Below are 25,765 nucleotides of genomic sequence, written 5' to 3'. Positions count from 1 at the left end.
CTTTAGCAGCAGTGGTCAGCACAAACACAAACGCAAGCATCTTGACCCTGTTTGACATTTTGAAAATGCATTTAGAAAGCAGCTGCCACATTTATGTCCAGACAGTGATATATCAAGTGCACAGGAAGATTCATCCAAATATGTGGGCATTTTGAGATTACTGGCACTGGACGAAAAACCGAGCCCACTTGGCTGTTTAACAATAGACTAATTCTTCCAAAATATACTGACAGATATTCGATCAACAAATGGCTCACCTCATTTGCTATCAGTGAATAAACTGTCCATAAAAAAAAAATCGATGAGAAAAAAAAAAAAAAAAAAAAAAAAAAAAAAAACAGCAGCTGTGGTTGCCAAATCCTTAAACCCTGACCATAAAAAAAAACACAGCAAGATTTCTGCAACTGATAGGTTATAAATGTCATGCACTCAAACACAAAATAATACAATAAAGATAAATTTTACAACATGAGATGTTACATAAAACCCTAACTTACTTAACCAATAAGAAAAACTAGGAAAGAAAGTTATTTAAACAAAAAAAAACATCGAATGTAACGTGTCACACAAAGAATTCTGGGAATTTACCTTTTTATTTTTTAGTATACAGTAGAGTAATTGTTTCTTTTTCACTTCCAAAACTTAATAGTATTAATATTAAATGAGTATTAAATGTAACAGTATTTAAAATGGCTCATTTATTCACGGTTTTTACCATATATAGTAAGGTAACTACTATAATAAGCTTTTTATTTGTACAGTATTTTACAGTTAAAAATTAAACTCACTTTTTATAGTGTACATAAATTGTAATCAAGAGAGTAAATAATGTGCCTAAACAAATTCATTGTGTACTGTATAGTAGAGATCCAAAATACATTGGTAATTATATCAGTCTCAGACAATATTTATTAATTATTAAAAGTACTGAAGTGTCAGTGTGTCAAAATGAAATGAAAAATCACCCCATTTTTATTTATTTTTTTGTATACATGACATGTTATAGATCTTAGTGTGAACTATTTATCCAATTAATCATTTTTTTTATTTATTTTTTTTTATTCATGATATTTTTGCTACTTAAATTTGATCTATTTATTTTGTTATTTAGGTTTTAGGTTTTTGGTTTGGTTTAGAAGTGTGCATTAAATATTTAAAGTAGCAGTTTCATGGGAATTTTTTTTTTTTTTTTTTTAAATAAACGAATAGCTGCACTGACCAGCGTGACTCTGTTGCTGACAGCGTCTCTGAAGGTGTGGATGTGAGGTGCAGCCTGCTGGAACGGAGGGTCTTCCAGCCAGGACGACTCGTGGTGCTGTGTCGAGCTGCGCTCTTTGATGAATTGGGAGGGAATGCCAACCTGACAGCAGGAGATGAGGAGCACCATAAAACACCATCAAACAGTCATGCAAGGTGTTGCATGCTCAAGTTCAGGGATGTTAATGCTCATCCCTTCTAGAACCTTTTAGCATTCACTTCCCTTTTAAAAAGGTCAAGCAAGTTGCCTTTATTTATATAGGTTTTGATTCAAAGCAGCTTCGCAGGAACAATAACAGGAAAATAACCCAATTAATTTATGCAAACTTCACCAAATATGAGGCAAATCCAAATTGTGCCATAAAGATGCTCTTACAAGACAAAAGTGTGATTATTCAGATCAATTCAGCTCAGTACAATAACTGTGTATAGTTGTTGGTTTAGTTAAGTAGTTTTTTTCAGTGTTGGTTTGGTTAAGTGAATTTTGTATTGTGGATATTCAGCTCAAGCCAGTTTAGTGTTAATTCAATTCAGTTCAGTCGTAGAGTGTTGATGTAGCAGAATTTGTCAATTATGAATAAATTGATTCAGCTATAAAGCAGTTTTGTTCTCATGTGGTCAAATCAATGATATTACTGAATATTAAAGGAATTACCCCCAAAAATGAAAATTTGCTGAAAAATGTAACCACTCTCGGTATATGCAAGATGTAGATGTTTGTTCATTGTTTGTTTGTTTATTAAGTTTTTTACGCCATGTTAGCATCATGGCTATTTACATGACAAAAAAGTTAAGATTTACATTATATAAAACATTTCAACTTAACATAAGATAGAAAATCTAAAATACATTTAGGTGGTACATTTTCAAATATTCCATGCAAGCATGTTTCTGAATAAAAGCGTTTTTTCCTAGCAGCATCATAAAAATTACAATTCAACAAAATATGCTTAATAGTCAAAGGAACTTTACATGAAAGACATAAAGAAGGAACTTCGCCTATTATAAAAACCCATGGGTAAGTCTTGAATGCCCCAGTCTACACCTAGTAAAGACAACTTGATCATGTCTTGATTTAAAATTATAGAAGCTACTTCTTTTTATACTAGGGTTTAATTTCATACAGCTTATTATTTTTATTTCCATCCCATTCTTTCTGCCACTTATTAGTTATATATAAATTAATTACTGGTTTAAAATCAGAAGGTGGTATTTGACAGTCAGATATTTCCAGGTCAAGTGCATCAGATGTTTGTTCATCAAAACATATTTGGAGAAATGTGTCATTGCATCAATTGCTCAGCAATGGATCCTCTGCAGTGAATGGGTGCCATCAGAATGAGAGTCCAGACAGCTGATAAAAACATCACAATAATCCACAACTTATCCACACCACTCCAGTCCATCAGTTAAAGTCTTGTGAAGTAAAAAGCTGTGTGTTTGTAATGAACAAATCCATCACTAAGACGATTTTAACATTAAACTGTTTTTTCCATGTTCCGATGAGGAAACAAACTCATCTACATTTTGGTTGGCCTGCGAATAAGTACATTTTAAGCAAATTTTCATTTCTGGGTGAACTATACCCAAAATGTATGTGTCTTTTAATTCTCAACTAAGCAAGCCAAAGGCCACAGTGGCAAGGAACCCCGCAGGTCCATCATGTGAAAGAAATGAAGGAAAAAAATCCAGTTTTCCTTTGGGCGGAAAAAAGGAATGGAAAGCTTAAAAATATTGTTTAAAAAGATATTTGTGGCTCTCTTAACAATTACTGGTAGTAAATTACCATCATAAAAAAAAAATTAAACAAACTGTGATTGAAATGTGTTTGTCCGCACAAGTACATCATCTGCCCTTAATGTAGTTCTCGGGATTTGAAGTGAATAAAATACTGTTTGTGGTTTATGGGACATTTGCAGAGACTCAGTAGTGCAATACTTCATGTTAAATGGTGGCTCTAAAAAGCACTTCTCTTCTAACACAATATCCATAAATGCACTCATATTGGGTAGGATTAAGCATGCTATCAATCATATGGGCTACTTGATCTCTGTTTCACAAAATTAGATTATCCAAACCAGTCGAGAGCCAAGTCGTTTTTGTTGTTTAAGAAGAAAAATAATGGAGCTGGCCATATTACTGTGATTTAATACTGATATCGATCCATCTGTAAGAACTAAGCGGATGGCCATTAGCATTAGGACACAATATCAAGAGTCCTCTCGAGGAATGTTGTCTTGTCTTACACGTATGACTCAATTAGACTTTCACTAATTGGCTACGATATAATGCACACAATCCTGCTATAAGCACATTATAGTACCTCCTCCAGTCGGCTCATATGCTGAACTGTGGCCCTGGCGGGGGTGCTAATGTTCTCCAGAGGGGTGCTTAACTGCGGCTGGTGGTTTTGCACACTGAAGGTAGGAGACAGAAGGCCAGGGATAAATACTTTGCTGACCTGGAAGCAAAACAACCATGATTATTAGCTTAAAACATGATGGTTTTGTGTTACCAAAGGCTTAAAGCTGAATTACTTTGTCGGTGATGGGAAAATTAATTTTTTTATGCAAGTAAAGCACATAAAAACATCAAAATTGCTGGCGGTGGCTGGCAACTTTTTTTTTTTTTTTTTAAATGCTGGTGGGGAAAGAGTTAAAGATATTAAACCCAAATAGGATCAATAATAAGAAAAAAAATAATAATAATAATTTGTGTCAAATTTGTGTTCTTTTCCAACAAGTGATGTCAGTGAGGAAGTGCTTAACATTCCTTAATTAGTCCATATTTTAGCTTCTAAAAAAAAAGTTTCTATATGTATATTTATTGATTTCATATAAGGTATGTCTGAATGTCTAAAAACCAAAATGTGTGAGGTTGCTATTTCCTTGCAATATACATAAAATATTAAATATATAACAAAAAATATAATCTAATAAATATATTAACAGATATAAATAATTTATAAATAATTTTACTACTGTGACTACTACTAATCATAATTTTAACATAATATATATAATAGACACAATAATAAATAATATACACAATATTATATATATATATATAGATTATATATATATATATATTAATATATATATATATTATTACATATCTATCTATTTGCATTAAATACTAAAGTATTTAAAACATTATAATGTATTTGCATTAAATATTAGTATTAAAACGTTATAATTTTATTATATTATACAATTATTATTATTCTTTAATGTATTTGCATTATTAATAGTAGATCATATTTATATTATTTAAAATATATTACAGCATATGGAGTAACATTATTGGATATATGATCTACACCACATTAGAAACACAGATAGAAAATTAGTTGGAGATAGTCATAGATGAAACACAGAGCAGCATAGATAGAAAAGATTTTTTAAAAAACATGCACACTATTTTTATTTATATATTGACAAAATAGCATTATATGATCTAAAAGTACAAACAATATTAGACCAGCATTCCTCTGGAGTCTTTGTATGATGTGGGATAGGTCCCAAGATATCATATTTTCACCAATCCCTATTTTCAACTAGAACTAGAAAATTGGTTGGAACATGAGTCATGAGATGATGTATCTGAAACAGCACCAGGCATCATCAGTGCTGCAGAGAAAAAAGGCTTTTTTTTATACAGAGAGACACGCATGCACACCTGCTCTGTAGTACCATAGGTCTTAGGCTGACATTAATAAATTATATGAATCTAATAATGTCAGCTTCAAGGTGAATTATCAAGCCTGCGCGTGACTGAAAAGACCAACCGTCCTGCATTCTCTCCAGCACTAATGAATTGTCCTCCTCTCATGAAGATATGCAATTTGAGTCTTGCTGAAAGCCAGGGAACCAATTTTTCAAATCTCTAGTGATTGGTGGGGAACATTATGGAATACAAATGATGTATTTAGATCTCATCACCCAATGGGCTTTGAAATGAGTGCAAATTTGTAATCCCCCACAGATGCCTTTACAATTGTACAAAATAAAAGAGTGACTGGCGCATGGCAGACATGCTGATCTGGTAGCAGCGGCAGTCAGACCTGAGCTGAGAGGAAAAATGATTCAGGCCACTAATAATGTCACTTCAGAGGTGAATTCGCAGATGAAATCAAGCCTCACCCCGTGACCCCTGGTGTACCAATGCCAGACTTCCATTAGGCCTCAAGCACCGCATGGTATTTATGATGTCCTTTTCAAGAAATGTCCTACAGAGTGTGAAATACAAGGTCTTGATGATTAGCAGTTAGAAAAAAAAAAAAAAAAAGAAAACTTCATTTGACAACTTAATGTATATTTTTACGCCTCAATATGTAGATTTTTTACTTGGCAATGGAAAAAAAAAAAAAAAAAAAAAAGAGGATGACACTTACGGCTTACTTTAAAGATTTACAAATGTAGAGAGAAAAAAAAATTGTAACACATTTTTCTTTGTTTTTTGATTTTGTAATGTAAAGATTGTTTTTGATCTGATCACAATGGATTTGAAATGTAAAAAAGAAAAAGCAGTCCTTAAGTTCGCTGGGGGTATATTTGTAGCAAATAGCCATAATAGCAACAGTGTATTACGGGGTCTATAAATCATCGTTTTTTTCTTTTATGCCAAAAATCATTAGGATAATTAAGTAAAAGATCATCTTTCCATGGAAGATATTTAGTAATTTCCTTTTAGGGAACTAATATGTAAAACTTAATTTTTGATTTAGCATTATGCATTGCTAGACTTCATTTTGAACACTTTAATGGTTATTTTCTCAATATTTAGATGTTGTTTTATGCACCCGCAGATTCCAGATTTCAAATGTTGTATCTTGGCCAAATATGTCCCTCCTAACAACCATACATCAAGGGAAAGCTTATTTATTCAGTATTAAGAGAATTGAATTGTTATTTGACTGTTTTTGATTTGATTTCCAGGGTCACATATACCAATAAGCATGGGGTTCAACTTTCAACAACTTAAATTCTAAATAGTACCAGATGAAATATGCACAATAATAGCAGAAAAGTGTATTACGAAGCTATAAGGTCATGTTCACTAAGAAATGAATATTTACCGTCTATTTTAAATGCATATTAATCATCTTTTTGTGAACGTTACATTATGTGTTTGTTTTTAGGGATGTAACGATGTACCCCGAGCCAATTCTATTTATCAAAATTTTTCTTCAGATTTGAAAACTGTACAATCTAATTTAAATCAAAAACTGCTCATGTTTATATGCAGAATCTTTGTTTGATTCTAATTTAAATCAAAAACTGCCTTCCTAATTCAAATGCAAGAGCAAAGGCAAAGCCTTAGTTTTTTTTAAGATTATAATTTTATTTGTATTATTTCATTTATTTTGATCTTGGGATTTGTTTTAAAAATTTCAGGTTAGCTTTTGTTATTTGACATTTCAATTTAACAAAGAAATTTAAAAAAAGGCCATTTGACTGAGAAATAATAAAAGGACACCTTTTCTGAAAAGTTTATAATTTGTAAGAAATATATTTGCATTATTGACACATGTTTTCCTAATTAATGTTGTTCAGGTTGCTTTGACGCAATCTTTTTTTTTTATACAAACGCTATATAAATAAAGATGACTTGACTTGACTTAAATCTCACTTTGTTTAAAAATAAGTTTCGCAGCCTAAATTTTTTTTTGGAGGGTTGTTTGTTTTTTTTTTATTTATATATTTATTGTAAGTCAATAATCAATGAAAGAAGTTTGTTTTCTATATTTTTTTTTCACAACAGTTAAGATAAAACAGAAAAACATTTTTCAATATTTCAGACACATCACGATGACGAAATGTCTGACATATTTCCTCTCAAAAAGATATCTAAAATATTTTGACCAATTCAAAATCTCACCTCGAGAGGGGCAGCATCTTTTGCGGTGATAACGGTCACTGATGCAAATATCAGTTGAGAAGTTTCATTGCTCTCAAGAAATTTGACACACCTGAAAACAGCACACTAAGGGCTGAGCTTTAAAGTAGTTAAATACTAAGAAAGTAAAAGTGTGAAGTGTACTATAATATATATATGGAAGAGTAAGTTAAATAAGTAGGACGTTCGTTTGAGTTGGTTGTTGGTGTGGATCGGGAAGGAAGGGTAGGTGTTTTTTCTCAGGTAGGTGGTGATGAAGACTTTAGAGGCCTGGCAGCCTTTCTCCCTGAACAACACAGACACATCACTGATTTCAGAACATACGTCAACAGTAACATCATGCTCTCGGCTCATAAACTCAGGGATGAGGCTCAGCGCACCTGGAGATAGCGCTGGTTTCTGTCCACAGCTGCTCAATGCAGAGGTCTGGAAGAATTGGCTCCATTTCCGGAAGCAGTGCTGTATCATTCAGGGTGCTGTTGGGTGAGGCCAGGATGCTGTGGCCTCGCGGGGACGGCGTGTGGCATGATATGTTGAAGCGCTGAGCTCCAGAGAAGGAGGGCACGGCGACGCCAGGTGAATGAGCCCGCTTAGTCACGCAAATTAAAGAGAAACCAAAAGAGCACATTTAGGCAAAAACGTCTAGATTTCTCCTTTTTTATTTTATTTTTCTTATTTTTTTTTATATGCATTTATATTTTTATTTTCATAAATTTGATATTTACACAGCTTACAAAATATATTTTAACGCAAGAGGTCTCTAATGTTCACCAAGAATGCATTTGATCAAAAAATGCAACAAAATGCAATGTTGTGAAATTGATTCCTTTTTAAAAATATTTTAAATTGTTATTTATTCCTATGATACAAAGCTGAATTTTCAGCATCATTACACCATTCTTTAGTGTCACATGATCCTTCTGAAACTGATAAAATTGACAAAAATATTTTTGTAAAAAAAACAAAAAAAAAGTCATTCTAATATGTTGATTTGCTGCTTAAGAAACATGTTTTTTTTAATATTATTATTATTATCATTGTAGAAAAATGTTGTGCAACTTATTTTTTTGTGTGGAAACCAGACATTTTGTTCTTTTGATTCTTTGATGAATAGAAAGTTCAAAAGAACAGCATTTATTTGAAATAGAAATTTTTGCAACATTTTAAATATCTTTACTGTCACTTTTTATGAATTTGCTGGAAAAAAATTAAAAAATAATATATATATACACACACATATATACACACACACACACACACACAAATATATATAATATTTTTTTTCTTAAAAAAAAAAAAATCTTTTGACCTCAACCGTTTGAATGAGTATATTTAAATCAACTTTTCATATAAAACTTCTACTGCCTACAGCAAATTTGCATACAGTGTAAAATATACATACGGCAGAAAAAGCATGAATAGTATGTTTATCCAAACATATCAAATAACTTCCTGCAAGGACATACCTGAGAGCAGCCATGTTTGAAATGCTGGGTGAGTGAGCGCGTGAGTGTAGGCTCGGAGAGGCGGGGATTCGGCTCTGGTTGTGTAGGGCATGGCAGTGTAGGGGTGAGGCGGGCGAGTCCAGCCGGGTCACGTTTCTCAGGTGGGTGCTGAGGAGGCTGGGAGCCGCATTGGGAGTGTGAACTGGCCCGGCCTGGTCTGGACACTTTAATACAGTGGTCTGCTCCTGAAAAAATGCACAACAACATTCTAAACTAAACGTTTCATTCTTTTTTTAAACATAGTACATTAAGATAATTAAATTCTTCTTTTAAGGACAAAACAATGTCTTAGTACCACGGCAGAGCTCAGGTAGCTTTCTCATTGTAATAGATGATATTTCAATGTTATTGAGCTTCAATTACAAATTCTGATATAAAAAGATTGCAAATTACTTTAAATCATGACTAGACTTTTAAATCTAGACATTTAAACAAAGTACTTATATTAGCCATTAAAAAGGTATTATCCATCATTTACTGATAAAAAAAAGTCAAAGACACCTGTGCCAGTGATCTTATTTAGAAACCAGTCTTAAGTCTTGATGGTTTAACTGGGTTTATGACATTTCACACTCAACATTAAATCTAATATAACAAATTAGAACATTAACAATTCAAATAATGACATCATCCTTTAACCATTAAAACAAAAGCGTGGAAACATAAGGTATGTATTTCATAATGACTGAGTGAAGCAACCATACCTCAGGTGTGACTTTGCGCAGGCTCCAGATGGTGTGTGTGCACTGCTGTGTGTCGTACGTCATGATAATGGAGGGCTCGTGACAGGTGAACACCACTCTCAGAGCGCTGTCTGAAACATACTGGAGACGGGACTCAAAGAGACCTGAACCAATAAGAGCGAACATTAACATATGACATATTCTGAGGTCAAAAGTCCAGAGATCCATAACAACTCTAAGTCATTATTATAGAGTTAACTCAATGGTTTTTCCTAGTTCCAAATGTATGGTTTTGGTGAGTAAATAAGACAACTTTACGACCAGTTGGCCAGTAGCTTTATTAGGAAATAATATATGGTTTAAATTGAATTATATGAACGTCATTCTGAATCTTACTGATGTAAGCAACATGAGCGAATCAAATGAAAAACATACAGACCTTCTACTAAAGAGAACATCTGTTTATCTGAAACCATTTAGGAAGTTTTGCATGTGGTGACAGATTATGAAATATTTCTCACATTAAGCCACCAAAACAAAAAATATGAGGAATAAAAATCACAGTGGGTTGTCATGTTTTTGTAAGAGAAGCAGTTTCACGGAGACTGACTCATCTTGAATGTGATGCTGCAAACGAAACAATGACCTGCTCAGTCACTTAAGTGCACGAAAAAAAAACAAAAAACAAATATAGTTTCATGGACATTATAAAAAATGTTTCTGAGAGGCAGATTTCACCATTGTCTCTCCATTTTAGACCCAGGGAATCAACATTTATTCAATAAATATTAACTTAAGAAAAATTCATCATAAATATTATGGTTTAAATGAGTCAGAGTTCCAGGACAGAAGACTGTGTGTCATTATTAAAAATAATTACTGATTGCACTACCATAATTTAACTTAAAAAAATACAAATGATTGCTAAACAATGCTGACAATCTTAAACCATCCTTTCTAAGGTAAAGAGCTGTTATTGTTAAATATTAAAAAATAATAATGATTATAAATAATAAATCATAAAAAAATTACTAAAACCAAAATAAATAAAAGCTAAACAGAAACAATTTTAAAAAAGAACAAAAAATGTATAAAAATGAAAAAGCACATAACTAAAATCACTAAAACAAACTCCAAAATTCCAATTCAAACTGAAAATTAAAAAAAAATATAAATATTAAAAATATACTAATTGTTTTTTTATTATATTAATTTTGAATGATTATGTTGATAATTTTCATGTTTTTCAAGTGTTATTAGTGGAATTACAAACAACCGGATCTATTTGATGTAGCGTGTTGAGCATGGTGGGGAGTGGTTCCCTGATAACAAGATTCAAATCATTCATGACCATATTCACATTACACAAGCATTTGTTCACAACAGTCAAATGCAAACAGCATTAACAGCATTTTTAAATAAATAAACAAGCATACCTAATGGGGCTCATGTGGCCATCAACTGTAATATTTTTACGCTCCAAAAGCAGGCCAAACTTTGTTGAACAGAGAGTGGAGACCTACAAATGAAAACATTAGTTTACAGCTAAAGGTTTCATATAAAGGTGTTGTTACGCATGAAACATACTATGTTTCATATTAAATATAGAACAATCTTTAATGCCTTATTGCTTTTTTTCAACAGACATTACAAACAAACTTATATTCTATTATGGAAAAAATTTGTGCACTGCATTGCATGAGAAAGTTTCAGCCTCTCAATTCCGGTCCCATGTTTCCCTTATCCCCATTATAAACGCAAATGTCTGAAATGTTTAGGAAAAGCCTCTGGGGCAACACGCCAGAATATGCTCACGTAAAATAAAGCCAGCATTAGCCAGAACTGTAAATTGTTCTGTCTAAATACTGTTACTAAAACCAAAACACCCCCCTTTCCTGTCCACGTGCCAAATAACCCATTATGCCTCATGAAACGGACAACTACCACACATCATCAGTCACTGAGCTAAAAAAAGAATAAATCCCTGATGGCACTAACAAACGCCTGCTGGTGACAATGGCTCTGCTGGAAGATTTCCTCCAAACACGTAAGGCTGATTGAGACATTTAAACCGGATTTGAGAGCGAAGCCCATTATAAAACAGAGATGTACTGCAGAGAAATTCAACAGACGCAGGCATCAAGCGTTCTGACCTGAAATGGCAGTGGAGATATGAAGTCTTTCCCACTCATGCTGTGGACATTCACACAGGTGCTCTGGACGATACACACTGTCTGCTCCACAACGTCCTTTACTGGAGATCATGGGGTAAAAAAAAATCACTCAACATCAGACAAATTCTAAGAACAACATTTAGCATTATACTTGCTACTGAAAACAGACAAAGCAATTAAAATGCAATGAATAAAAAAATAAAAACATAATTATACAATGAAGAGACACACAAACATAAGTAAACATTAGATAATAAATAAAAAAAAATGAATGATATACAAATAAAAAAATACAAATAATAAATTAAAAATAAATAAAAATGACAAAGTAATAAAACAACAAAAGAAAATTTAAATCATTTTAAAAACTACATAAAAAAAGGGAAAATAATTAAAATTATTAATTAATAAACTAATAAAAATAAATGTTCCATTATCTAAAGTGTTACCGTACTTTATTACTTTATGGGTGGAAACAATAATATAACAACACAAATATGTATAAAATTCTTACCATCCTTTTTAGACTGAGGGACAGTGAAATTACACCATAAAGCCTATAAAATAATAAGTGAAATTATATTATACTGGTGCATTATAACTGTAAGCATGAAAAGTGATTTTTAATACAGTAGCCCCAAAAAGTATTTACACTTAAAAATATCAACTGTATTGCATACAAAACTACCAAACCAAAGGGTAATTCCTTTTTTTCCCCACTATAACCTAAAATTGCTCAAAAAAGTGAGGTTTGTTGTGTTTGCAGACAGTACCTGCTGAACTGGGCTGTCCACTGTGAAGGCCTTGTACACATACGAGACTTGATTCTTACTGCCACGACTCCATATGACCATGTTTCCAGCCACATACAGCTCCTCCTCAAATTCAACCTCATCAGGAGCAGTTCCCTTCCTCAGCTGCCAGTGCTCCTGTCAATCACATCATAATCATAGTTAAAACATGCAGTATTTCAATTAAGAACAGTTTGATTTGCAAACATCTCCTTTTGTGTTCCACAGAAGAAACAAAGTAAAAATACAATACCTTCTCGCGCTCGTGTAGAGTGACCTCCTGAAGGGATCCCACGAGTCCAGCCGCCCCGTCAGAGGACCAGAGCTCAGAGGCCGGCTGGAGCTGCCGCAGCTGGAGATTCACGGCATTCGGGTGATTTCTGCAGTGCTCACGACCGAACGGGACAAACGACTGCAATTCGCCTGCGGCTATCATTGTGGCTCTCTCTTCATAGACTTGCGACATGAGTTCCCAATATCAGCATTATTTCTGTGAAACACAAAGACATGTTCAGACAAACCATTGTGTTTTGCAATGACATCTATGCCACCTTCAGTATGGCAGCAAATTATGCTGCATTATTGATGAGTCGCTTTTTTTTATATATATAATTGTATAACATTTAACAGCATGTCTCACAAACCTTTCTGAGCATATGTTAATCTGTCCATATTTTTTACGTTACTGTTACTGCTTTTTATTTCACAAAATATGCCTCATAATGTTCGATAAACCATACACCTACGATTATTTCTATACTAGTATAGTTTTTGCTTATCATTCAAATTACATTACACATTTAAATATCTGTCTTCATTGTAATTTTAGTTAAAAGTTATAAAAGTACTAATTTTGTTGGGTGTTTTTGTCATTTTGATTACATTTTGTTTCATGTAAATATGTATATATAGCATTTATTATTTTTTATTTATTAGTTTTAGTTTATGTAGTTTTAGCTGTTTTACTACTTAAAGCTAAACTATAATTAACTATGATAACCCATACATTACCCAATTTGTTATATACCAGAAGCACAAATCATCCACCAAATCTACCTTAAGTTTATGTATTTTTAGCTGTTCTTTTCACAATTTATATGTTACCAATTAGACAAATAATCAAACGCTATTGGTTTAATTTCCACTGTTATGCTGATGACATTCAGATTTAGCACACCCTCCACCTACATTAACAACTTGCATCAAGGAACTCAAGCTTTGGCTAGAAGCAAATAACCTTAAATTAAACTCCGGTAAAATGGAAATAATACTGATTGGCTCCTAAACTGTTGCATCTAAACAATCCTGTCAACTATAGATTTGGATGGCGATTTGATAATGCCCTCCATGACAATCTTGGTGTTCTCATTGATTCCACTCTTTCATTTAATTTAATTACATTGCTTTTCCCGACCTACGTAATATCTCTCACATTCAATCCTCTCTCAGACTAAAGGATGCTGAAGCTGTAATACATGCCTTCGTAACATCTCTAGATTGCTTTAACTCACTTCTTTATGGCCTCTTCAGTTCTCGCTCTGTAAATCTTACCTTGCTAAAGATACATTATTTATTTAAATCCCTCTTTGTTTGTATCTCAAACCTAACTTTGTAAGCCACCTCTGTTTATTACTTTAGCCTTTAGTATATGTATTGTGCTTTAATGTTAATGTTTATTTGGCTCCGTTCCTTATTTGTCTCTGTAAAGCAACCTTGGGTGTTGGAATGGTGCTATTTAAATAAAAATGTATGCATTATATAAAATACAACTTTTAATATACTATATAATATTTTTATTAACCATGTCTCTCTTTCACTGTTTATATAAACAAACATCTGTGAACTCTGTCTATTCATAAATCATTCCCATATAAATTTCTTTCTATGCATCCTTAGTTTATATCAGTCTTAAGGTATCCTTCAGTTTGTTTTCCTAAAATTAATACACAAAGCAAAGGTGCAACACCTGCAGACTAAAATACAACATTTACTGTTGATTTCATCCATTATACTGTATCAGTGCTACACAAGACCTCTTATATTTTGTTTAGCTTGTAACGAAAAACAATATTTACACTGTTTGAGGAAAAACACTGAACTTTTTAATGTTGCGGTCAGTCATCCTGTCAGCATTAGCAGCGGAGCTAACGCTAACAACATCCGCTCAAACACTCGCCTGCTAATAACAAATAGTCGAGCTTCCTGTCCTGCAGTGCGCTCCTTCCCTTTGACAGATGCCTGTCCCTCTGCAATCACCTGCTCGTTGAGGTCAACAAACAAACACATCAAAGTAAACAGGGAAACCCGAACCAGCACACTACAATGTTTCAAATGACCGCGGACGTGTTGTTATCCCTTGACGCACTTCCGCGCGTCTGACCAATCAGAGAGCTGCGTTCTGGAAGTGCGCGAGTGCGCATGTGTTACTGGCGGCCTATCCTCAAGCATCATGGTAACACTTAATGGTTCTTTGATATACAGTACAGACCAAAAGTTTGTAAACATTACTATTTTTAATGTTTTTGAAAGAAGTCTCTTCTGCTCATCAAGCCTGCATTTATTTGATAAAAAATACAGAAAAAACTGTAATATTGTGAAATATTATTACAACTTAAAATAATAGTTTTCTATTTGAATATACTTAAAGAAAAATTTATTCCTGTGATGCAAAGCTGAATTTTCAGCATCATTACTCCAGCCTTCAGTGTCACATGTAACATCCAGTCTATCACATCGTTTAGAAATCATTCTAATATTCTGATTTATTATGAGTGTTGGAAACAGTTCTGCTGTCTAATATATTTGATGAATAAAAGGTTAAAAAGAACTGCACAACGAACACACAGGGTTTAATTTTACACAGGGTTTAATTTAACACATCCTTGCTGAATAAAAGTATTGTTTTTATTTAAAAAAAGAAAGAAAAAAAATTACTGACCCCAAATTACTGACCAGTAGTGTGTATTGTTATTACAAAATATTTATACTTTAAAAACATAGCTTCTTTTTTTTTTTTTTTTTTTTTTTTAATTTTTATTAATCAAAAGTATCCTAAAAAAGTATCACATGTTCTGAAAAAATATTAAGCAGCAGAACTGTTTCCAACTTTGATAATGAATCATCATATTAGAATGATTTCTAAAGGATCATGTGATAATGATCCTAAAAATTCAGCTTTGCATCACAGAAATAAATGATAATTTAAAGTATAATAAATTTAAAAGACAATTATTTTAAATTGTAATAATATATCACAATATTACATTTTTTTCTGTATTTTTGATCAAATAAATGCAGGCTTGATGAGCAGAAGAAACTTCTTTCAAAAACATTAAAAATAGTAATGTTTCCAAACTTTTGACCTGTACTGTATGTCATGGGTGGGCTACTAAATTATTACCATGGTACTTAACATAACACCATAGTATTGTCATATATATGTCTAAAGCATGATACTTCCAGGGTTAATGTAAAAAAGCCAAAACAACAGTACTTATGTACATTTTCTTAAAGGGGTCATATGATGCGATTTCAAATTTCCCTTTCGCTTTGGAGTGTTACAAGCTCTTGGTGCATTAAAGAAGATCTGCAAAGTTGCAAAGACTAAAGTCTCAAATCCAAAGAGATATTCTTTATAAAATTTAAAACTTGTCCACGCCCTCCTGAAACTGCTCGTTCTAACACACCCCCACATGTCTACGTCACTATGTGGGAAGATTTGCATAACACCACCCAAATGTTCATGCAAAGAAAAAAGGCGTAACTTTTATTCTCTCTGTTGCCGCCAGTGCCATGTCATGGACACCCTGTGTGTTCGTTGTGAAAGCGAAACTACTTTGTTTGGTCTTCCAAAAGAGGACACGACTAGAAATCAATGGTTGAGTTGTATTTACAACACTGTTCCAGAACAGTTCAACCCAAATATTCAGATGTGTGCTGTGCATTTTACTGAGGACGAGGACGGTTTCCTGAACCTGTAGCCTGCAATGTGTCTGTGGCACAATGGCTGTTTCTATAAAGTTGGGCAGTTCAGACTTTGCAAGGACAGTCTGGCGCTTCTGACTCACAGACTGTAAGTAACTTTACATTTTTTTATATTTAAATAATTTGCCACTGATGATTCAAACGCGAATTTTGAGCAGTGTAGAGTAACGTTAGCCTTGTTGTTTCTCCGATCACAAATGCATTCATGGTTTTATGTTTACGCAGCGCGATATGCAATGCAACGTGTAAAAAGACAGTATAAGTCATTATAATCAGTAATTATGTCTCCACTGGATGCAACAAATGCCTCGTTTGTAATGGGTTTTATTGGTTTTGTCTCGCGAACGAATCAGATGTCCGGATCACGAATGAATAGTGAACCGGTCGAACCTGTTCACCAAACCGAACGGAATCATTTGAAACGGTTCACGTCTCCAAGTTATTCGGTTTATAAATGTGCCTTACACTCCTTCTGATGTGAAATAAACCAATATCCCGAGTTATACAGTTACTCCTAACCAGAGGTGTAAAATACTTGAGTAATTTTACTTGATTACTGTACTTAAGTATTATTTTGGGGGATTTGTACTTTACTCAAGTACAATTTAAACTGACTACTTGTACTTTTACTTGATTACATTTCTGAAGAAAAAAAACAGTACTTTTTACTCCTTACTATTTTATTTCATCTTGAAAAGTACATTATATTTTTATTTTATCTTATGCACATTAAATATGGTAAACAGAAGCTCAAACGTCTGTGCCTGACGTGAGAACTAATGATCATTGTTTTCATGCATCAAACGCACACATTTCTACTTCAATTATGACTTTCATCAGGTAAATGTCTGGCTTCAAAAGTTCACCATCAAATTTGAGGAAGGATATTGAGGTAGCAAAGTTGCGTTTCCCCCCAAAAAAGTTTATTCATTATTTGTTCTGTTTTGATAGAGCCATTAGCTATGTAATATATTAGCTGAATGCAAAAAATTTGGTGAGAATAGAATTGGTGATGAGGTTTTAGGTGCAATTGATATTTTTGTGGGATCTCCAAAAAAGTGTTTAAAGTAACATTGTATGCTAATTCATGTTTAGTGATGTTCTTACCAGGTGGTGGATAAGTTGTATTTACAATATGTCATTATATGAAACATTAAGTAGGAATTAGGACTGTCAGTTTTTTAATCATAATAATTACATGCTTTTCTCATTAATTAATCTAATTAGTCACAAATAAATATTTATCAATATTTGCTAAGAAAAAAAACTCTAAATGCCCCAAATAAACATTTAAAAGATTAATTGTCCTTTTAGACAATTAGATGTTAACGTTGTATGTTTTAATTCTATGACTCTCCTCATTAATTCAACACATTCTTGTATTCTGTCTGGAATATATTTCTAGCCTCTCCATCACATCTTGCTCTTCAAAGGGATAGTTCACCCAAAAATGAAAATTCTCTCACCATTTACTGAACCTCTGTCATCCCAGATGTTTATGACTTTCTTTCTTCACATGAACACAAGCAAAGATTTTTAATCCATATAATGCAAGGGGACAGGACCACTTCAGAAACCACACAAAGTGAACATGACGGTCAAGATTAAAATATTGGTATTTGTATTTTTCTTACAGGGGTTGCATGAGTTACTGTCATATTCACTTTGTGTATAGCTTTTGAAGTGTCATTTTTGGATGTCTCATACACTTGAATTATATAAAGAGAAATGATTTTTTTTTTCTTTTCTAAACCTCTTAGTTTGTGTTCATCTGATAAATGAAAGTCATATAGGATGGCATGAGGGTGGAAAGGATGGAGTTTCCTTTTAATCCCTTTCCCTGTATTTTTATTTATTTTTATATTTTTTTTGGTGTTCCGCTGTGTTTCATTTTAATTGTTGTTTTGAACTAAATATACATGTCTGACCTATGCCATTACATTTTTATTTCATTCTCTCCCTTTAACCATTCCTCTGTATGTCTGTCGGAAAAAAAGTACTTCTACTTTTTTAATACTTGAGTACAATTTAAAGTTGTACTTTTTTACTTTTACTCAAGTATGTTTTTGACCAGATACTTGTACTTTCACTTAAGTAAAATTTTTGAGTCCTCTTTACACCTCTGCTCCTAACAGTACATTGACTGAACTGCTAAAAGAGAAGCGATGATGGGATGTGCACGAGCAGAGCAGCTGGAAGACGGCATCATTGTTAGGGGCGTAACATTTGCGTCTCACGCTTGAGGCATTCAGCCAATCACAACTCACTGGATAGCTGGCCAATCAGCATACACCTCGCTTTTTTAGAACGATGAACTTTGTAAAATTCAACGCATTTCAGAAAGGCGGGGCATAGAGGAGAAACAATAATGTACATTATGTGGAAAATAATGTGTTTTTTTAACCTTAAACCACATAAACATTGCATTACACCAAATACACCAAATAATGTTCTTGTTAGCAGCATCATATGACCTCTTTAAAGAAAGGTGTCAACATTGAAAATCATATTTTATATTTGACTGATAGCCTATGCTATCCATTTTCTTTCCATTTTCTTTATAGGTGTAATTAAAGTACTTATAATAAGTAATATAAGATTATTGAATGCAAGTTCTGTGGCTATATTTATGTATTCCATTATACATTTACAGCAATGGTTCTTAATCTTTTTAAAGTCAGACATCTGTCATATGTGAAGGCGATCCTTCATGAGCTCTGATCATTTCTTTTGCTTTCTGACATGATGACTTGTTTTCAAACTTTTTTATTAAAAGATACTAGTCTTTCATTGCATTAAATTAATGAATTAAACTTTTTTTATCGCTTAAAATAAGTGAAAAATCTTAGAGTAAATATCCATGAAAAGGTTTTTTTTGTACTTAAAATTTCTGCTTTTATCCCGGAGATATTTAGCAGATTTAATTTGTTAAATATTTCAAATATTTATTTGTTTATCATTTTTAAGACATTTTGAAGCCCCCTTGGAAGTTTACTGAGGTCCCTTAGTACTTTTCTTTGTGATTGCCTGCATAAAAACCCGATTTCATGAGTAAACACTGGACTTTGATTGAATTGAATTGCATTTTAATCGCACTTCTCATGTTACTGTCTCTTATGTATCTTTTATGTCGTTGTATTCTTCATTTGTAAGTTGATTTGGAAAAAAAGCGTATATGCTAAACGAATGAAAGTAAATGTTACACTCAACAAATCTGTAATATATAAATATAAATTTTATTTAACTAACTATACCATTCACCTAATAATAATGACAAAAGATTTTATTATTTATTTATTTTATTATTAAAGATTTAATGTTGATAGAAGAGCAAATAAATATTTTATTGTAGCTATGATTTTGAATACCACCCATGTTTACACTCTAAATACTGGTAATTTCTTAATTATGATCAAAATAATTGCATATCAGTGGTATGAACTAAAGCAACAACCACACTAAAACCTGAAGCCACTGATTATTAATAAGACTTTTCTATTTGCTCTCTTAAGGATGCAGGTCACAATGAGTTGAGTTCTCTAAATGGAAGTGATATATATGACTGGAATATCAATTTTAGAAAAACTGCTTGGCATTTGATGCAAGTATGATATTGTATCATGCATGCTGTATATAAGTTATTCATATTTGTATTTGTATATTTGTTGTGCAATCAATAGAGGAACACATTCTGTTTGAGTGAAACCAGTATATGGAGGTTCTGAGGTGGTAGTGAATTTCAGACATTTTATTTCCCATAAACTCGGACACAGTAGTGATGGATGTGCTGAGATCAATATGAATTCAACAGAGTCAGAATAGGAGTTACATGCTTTCTCTGTAGACTCGCAGGGATTCTTAATGTGCGCTTGATAGTGTGCGACTGGATGAATGTGTCTCCAGTGTTGTCATCTCACTCGATTATTTTTCAATAAAACTCCTCCCTCTCACACATATGGCAAGCGTCACCTCAGAACTGATTTTCAGTCCTTCAAATTGTTTCTGTATATGACTAAACCCAAGTCATTCCACTGCATGCCCTGCTGAACTTTAGCTAATTTAGCTTGATTGGCAATATCGAATGAAGAACTACACAATACGACAGCGTTGTGTAGAGAAAATATTTCACCAGTGATTGAGAGCTGTCATATCTATATCCGAGTCATATGCAATACACACGCAACCGGTAAGGAACAGTGTGGTGTTCATATGTGTGAGATGATGTCCAGAAAACAGTTTGACATTTTTGTCAGTGTTTGCAAACCATTAGTCATAGGAAAACACAAAGGCTTGAAATATTCTATGGCAATTAACATTTTTTATTGAGTTGTGTGTGAACGTTTTTTTGTTCAGTCTTTTACACTTCAAATAGACATATAGACATATAGATAGATAGATAGATAGATAGATAGATAGATAGATAGATAGATAGATAGATAGATAGATAGATTTTTTGATCAAAACGTAATGTAATTGGCCGTGTGGAACGGTGGTCTCGGGGGCATGACGCTGCTGTCCGTAGCTTTCATTACAGATCTAATGATGCTCTGATAACATTATTGAAGCTAATGTCCTGTGTGTGGCCATGTACAGATGTATTTACTGCATTAATTTGGATGCACTTAAGGGTTTGTCTAACTGATCTGTCACTGGGTTTCGGTCCACCGTATAAAGACAAGAATGGAAGTCGATATTGACGTGTTGGCAGATTATAACTGATTCTTCCTCTATGAATGTCATACAAATGTCAATATGCTAAATATTACAAACCTAACATTAACATATTGATTTAATTAAAATGTTGTCATGCATTTTTAGTTTTTTAGGCAACCCTAAAGACATATTATTATTATTATTTTGTCTTTGTGTCTTTTTGACACTTTATTGACAGGTCCAATGAGAGAGCAGAAAGGAAACAATAAGAAAAGTGGGGAAAAGGATCAGGAAATCACACGAGACTTGAACTTGCATGTATGGTCTAATTCATCCAGCCAAAGGAAGTCTTACGCTTAGATTCTGTCTTGATGCACCAGATGTAAGGTTGCTACAGTGAATACAGAATAAAGACTGAAATTCCATTTGTAAACTTGATTTATAGGCATCACATCTGTAGTCAACATCCCTCATTAATCACTTTGTCCACAAGGAGACCCTAGAAAACAGCAATCCAGATCAAATAAAGCTATTAAGGACAGTGGGCGAGAGGTCACTGTTACCGCAGTTAAATGTGAAAAACAGTGGGCTCACCATACATCAATAGGTGCCTTACCTTTGTTCAAACAATGAGGACAGTCCTAATGCAAGGCCAACAGCTAGCTATCATAATATTATTGATTATGAGAATAAATGACGACCATGCAAACTAAAATGAGTGTTCAGAGACGACCGTCTCTAGGGTCTTGGTGGACACATATGCATGTAAACATTTCCTGTGTTTATGCTTTAAAAGAGTCTGGTTTATGTCACTATAGCAGCTCTCAACAATTGACCATGTTTGTTCATTATTTTGGCAGTGATGTATTTAATGCAGAGAGTGATCCAGTTAGCAAAAGGGATTGAATCAGGGTTAAGATGAGGGTAAGCCACAGCAACCCACAGAGGAATCATTACTGATATGTTTAAAATATACTATCTATCTATCTATCTATCTATCTATATATCTATATATCTATCTATCTATCTATCTATCTATCTATCAGTCTGTCTCATTTTTTTCTTTTAATTTGTGATGAACATTTTAATAATCAAGTTTTTTTTTCTCTCTCTCTCTGTAAAGAACTTTTTTATGGAATGGAAAGGTTCCATGGATGTCAAATATTCTTCTTGGAACCTATAGAAATGTGTCCTGAAAGATTTTGTGGAATATATATTCTATAATATTCCTATTACGATTTTTTTAAGATCAGTTCCAAATTTAATAAAACATTTAATACAAATTCTGGGCACGTCTTTTTGCATTTTCTTATTGTTTTTTGACTTGGGAAGCCATGCTGGGTTTATTATTTCATGTATTGTTTCAGCTCTATCTCTTCTTTGACCAAAAAGTGCATCCATGCGAACAAATAGCCAAAGAATGAATCACCAGGAATAATACAAAACATTCTGAGCAATCACAAACTTAATTTCGCCAGTGTGTGTGTGTGTGTGTGTGTGTGTGTGTGTGCCTGCCAACCAATGACGAACACATCCATCCCAGTGGGACTTTCTTCGTGACGTATTAACGCAAATCAAATCTGATTGTCTTCCTGTCTGATGGAAAGTATTCAGACATATAAAACGAGGTGAGGGGTGAGACTATTCAAAGAGACACGAGACCGCGCAAAGGAACTTAAAAAACCCACCTGGTCACTTTGGGAGGTTTGACTTGGAGGTATTTCAGGACCCCGATCAGCGCGCGGATCACATCTCTATAGCACATGTAAGTTCCTTTGATTTTATTTACTTAGTTGAACATTTACCACAGTCACGTTTTACTTACGTACATGTTGCATTCATTTAGACTAGTTTTATTTTACATTCACAACATATATAAACATAAATTGCACGGCATTTACATTAATTAATGTTCACAATGAAACAGTTTAAGTTATTTATTTTTTTTATTACAGTATTATAATAAAACACCGCAACCTTGTAACGAAACAGGACAGAATTTCGCTGAACGAAACTAATTTAAAAATAGTTTTAAGCAAAGCACAACCACTTTTAATTAATAAAACAGAAAGGTCTTCCATAAAAACTCTTTATAATGTATTCAAACAGCGAAAACAGTTGACTCAATTTTTCAAATGTCTTTAATATTGCATTCAAGATGTAAAATTCAATTACATCTGGGGTTTTATTTAGTGTGAAATAACAGCATGTATTCATGTATGCACAGGTGTAAAGCAATGCTCGTGAGGAACGGCTCTCAGCTTTTGCTCTTCATAACTCTCTCCAGTGTTTTATATGCCCGGACCTTAAGTTTACCCTTCGCCTCCATGAGGTAAGAGCTCTATCTTCTTAAAGCACATGAGTAAAACTTAATTCCTAACTCTTTTGTGATGTTTTAAAGCATTTTCTATATCGGAATATGCGCGCGCGTTGCTCGCTCCATCAGAGCGGTGCGCGCGCAGGTAAATCCACAAGACAAAAGCACAAAGAACCATAGATTTTTTTTTTCGTCTTATTAGATAATTAAGTAAATTATAATTTTGCCATGCTGTATGAACCTTCCAAATCCCTATATAGGCTATACTTAGTTTCTATTTTTAATTTAATTTATACTTGTTGCACAGTGTAGTCTTAAGTTGATTTAACTACCTCCAAATGCATAATGGTTGGTTTGCTCTTAAAGGAACACGCGAAATTTTCCATAGTAACTGTAGTTTGCGCAAAACAGTTATATAGCTTAATATACAGTATAGAATCATAGTAAATAGATATGAGACCTTCAGACAGTGTAAGAAGCTTTGAAAATGTTCCTGTTATTTAGCTTAACTATGGGAAACTATGGCTGCCATTGCATCGTTTTTTTGTTTGTTTTGTTTTTTTATTGTTTTTTTTTTTTTTATTTTTTTTTTTTGTGAGGGAGACTTGTAGACATTGCCAAAAAAAAAAAAGCTTTAAGGTCTTTATATAGTTTAAGCAAGCTGATTTATAACAAATCTGATGAGCTATAAGAGCAACTGTGTAATTCACACTGGATTCTAGAGTCACTTGGTTCTGTGTCTGTGTGCAGAGATACGAGACACGCAGACGGGCTCTTCACAAGCGGATACAGTAAACTTCTAGGACAGTTATCTGCCAGACGGTACCTGGAGTCATTGATCGGAAAGCGGGTCAGGTACATGAATCTTTTTTTTTTTAGAGCTGTTTCCATAACATGATCCATAGCCCTGCTGAAACCAGCTTAAAGAAATCCTTCTAAACCATTTAACCAGACCTGAACAGCTTGAAGGCGAGCTGAAAACCACCTCCGACTATTTTAAGATCAGAGCTTCTATGAATTGAATTTGGTATAACTGGATTTATGTTTTGGTAGTCGTTCAATATAATCAGAGATTTTAGGTGCAAAGAATGTTTTTGTCTCCTGTAAGTGGTGTGATTTTGCATCTATAACACTGGATTGCAGTAAATTAAGTAAATCTGTATTTGCATAATAGTTTAAATATGTATCCATAAACAAATTCTCGAAATGGCCATAGGATTACATGCCATACAATCCTATAATGAATAAAGGTTAATGTGAAATGTTTAGTCGGTGGTTTGAACTATCATTGAATATCGTGCCTCCTTTGCATTGTGCTTGCTTTGCATCTAAAATCTGCAGTTATACTGAATGATTGCCAAAACATGAATCCAATTACACCCAGTTCAATTCATCTGTCTCCAGATAGATAACCATTACAAGCTCTGATTAAAAGCGTAAGGTAAATGCTTGAATGTAAACTGTAAATTCATGTCTGATTTATTTCTTTGTGCAACTTTAGTGATGATTTGATGGAAGACCAGGCGCCGATGAAGCGTCATTCAGATGCAATATTCACAGACAACTACAGCCGCTTTCGCAAGCAGATGGCAGTGAAGAAATATCTCAACTCCATTCTCACAGGAAAGAGAAGGTATTAAGCACCAGCACGTTGTTGCTTTCGTGGGTTTTACCAAACCTTTCACTCAAAGATGTTGCTAGTATAATGAAATACTCTGAACCAAAGAACATGTTCTATGATGTTAAGCAATAAAAAGGGTATTTTACCAGTGTTTCTCCTCTCTTCAGTCAAGAAGACCCACCCAGCATGCAGGAGGAATCGACTGGAGGGGAGACCGCGTATCGGGAGAGCTACGATGACGTCACTGTAGACCAACTTCTGAATCATATACCATTGGTATGTTAGATGGAGACGTGCATATGGCTTTGTATTAATAAAAGTGCTTGCAAACTGGTAAATAAAGTTCATTTAAATACTGATCTTTTCTCTTCTAGCCTCTCTGAGGTCAGTTTGAAGACAAGAAACCAACTCTCCGAGACCATCATAGGTTTTCCATTTACACAGTCTAGTATAGGACATCAGCATACTACTAAAAGAACGTGTTGAAACCGAAAAATGTGGTTACCTATGACGTAAATGTTTGCACTGTACATAGAAAATAAACTTTGATGAGAGATGTTAGCTTGAAGATGTACATAGTGTGCTTTGGCCTTGGAAACCAATTTGCTTTGACATGTTTCCTATAAATTGTAGAACAATAAATGCATTGAAACTGGTACAATAAGAGAAGCGCATATTCGGACCTGAAGACTGCTGATTGGATCTCGAGTGATGAAGTTACACTGTCGCCGTGCATTTTGTAAATGAATTATTTGATAAAAGTATTTGTGTTTCTTCTGTCTGAATTCTAACTCTAGAGGGATCATTTGTGTTCGGGAGGGTCGGGGCATTGGAAATCTTTATTTTTGCCATTCAAAGTATAAATAAAAGTTTGAAGAGTCA

General features: G+C 33.5%; 2 protein-coding genes across 2 annotated transcripts in view; one reads left to right on the top strand and one right to left on the bottom strand.

The window, feature by feature from the left end:
- The window catches only part of anapc1 (anaphase promoting complex subunit 1), a 59,897-nt gene extending 45,212 nt beyond the window's left edge, over positions 1 to 14,685 (bottom strand). The window contains exons 1-14 of the mRNA XM_042769613.1: positions 14,485 to 14,685; positions 12,562 to 12,798; positions 12,291 to 12,446; positions 12,032 to 12,074; positions 11,497 to 11,597; positions 10,780 to 10,862; positions 10,602 to 10,665; positions 9,365 to 9,508; positions 8,618 to 8,845; positions 7,536 to 7,744; positions 7,340 to 7,441; positions 7,138 to 7,228; positions 3,581 to 3,727; positions 1,220 to 1,360 (exon numbers count right to left, since the gene is read on the bottom strand). Coding sequence (XP_042625547.1) covers positions 1,220 to 1,360; positions 3,581 to 3,727; positions 7,138 to 7,228; positions 7,340 to 7,441; positions 7,536 to 7,744; positions 8,618 to 8,845; positions 9,365 to 9,508; positions 10,602 to 10,665; positions 10,780 to 10,862; positions 11,497 to 11,597; positions 12,032 to 12,074; positions 12,291 to 12,446; positions 12,562 to 12,774 — 1,722 coding nt within the window. The 5' untranslated portion in view covers positions 12,775 to 12,798; positions 14,485 to 14,685. The remainder of the gene's footprint in view (positions 1 to 1,219; positions 1,361 to 3,580; positions 3,728 to 7,137; positions 7,229 to 7,339; positions 7,442 to 7,535; positions 7,745 to 8,617; positions 8,846 to 9,364; positions 9,509 to 10,601; positions 10,666 to 10,779; positions 10,863 to 11,496; positions 11,598 to 12,031; positions 12,075 to 12,290; positions 12,447 to 12,561; positions 12,799 to 14,484) is intronic.
- A 7,869-nt stretch (positions 14,686 to 22,554) lies between these two features.
- LOC109081153 (VIP peptides-like) lies at positions 22,555 to 25,765 on the top strand. The gene is made up of 6 exons (XM_019096148.2): positions 22,555 to 22,710; positions 23,173 to 23,277; positions 24,013 to 24,117; positions 24,764 to 24,895; positions 25,051 to 25,159; positions 25,258 to 25,765. Coding segments are annotated over exons 1-6 (462 nt in total). The 5' UTR covers positions 22,555 to 22,708; the 3' UTR covers positions 25,267 to 25,765.

The sequence above is a fragment of the Cyprinus carpio genome, chromosome A13 (assembly GCF_018340385.1).
Source record: "Cyprinus carpio isolate SPL01 chromosome A13, ASM1834038v1, whole genome shotgun sequence".
In the NCBI taxonomy this organism is placed as follows: Eukaryota; Metazoa; Chordata; class Actinopteri; order Cypriniformes; family Cyprinidae; genus Cyprinus; species Cyprinus carpio.
Note: the sequence above shows the minus strand (reverse complement) of the source record. Positions and strands in the feature narration are given on the sequence as shown.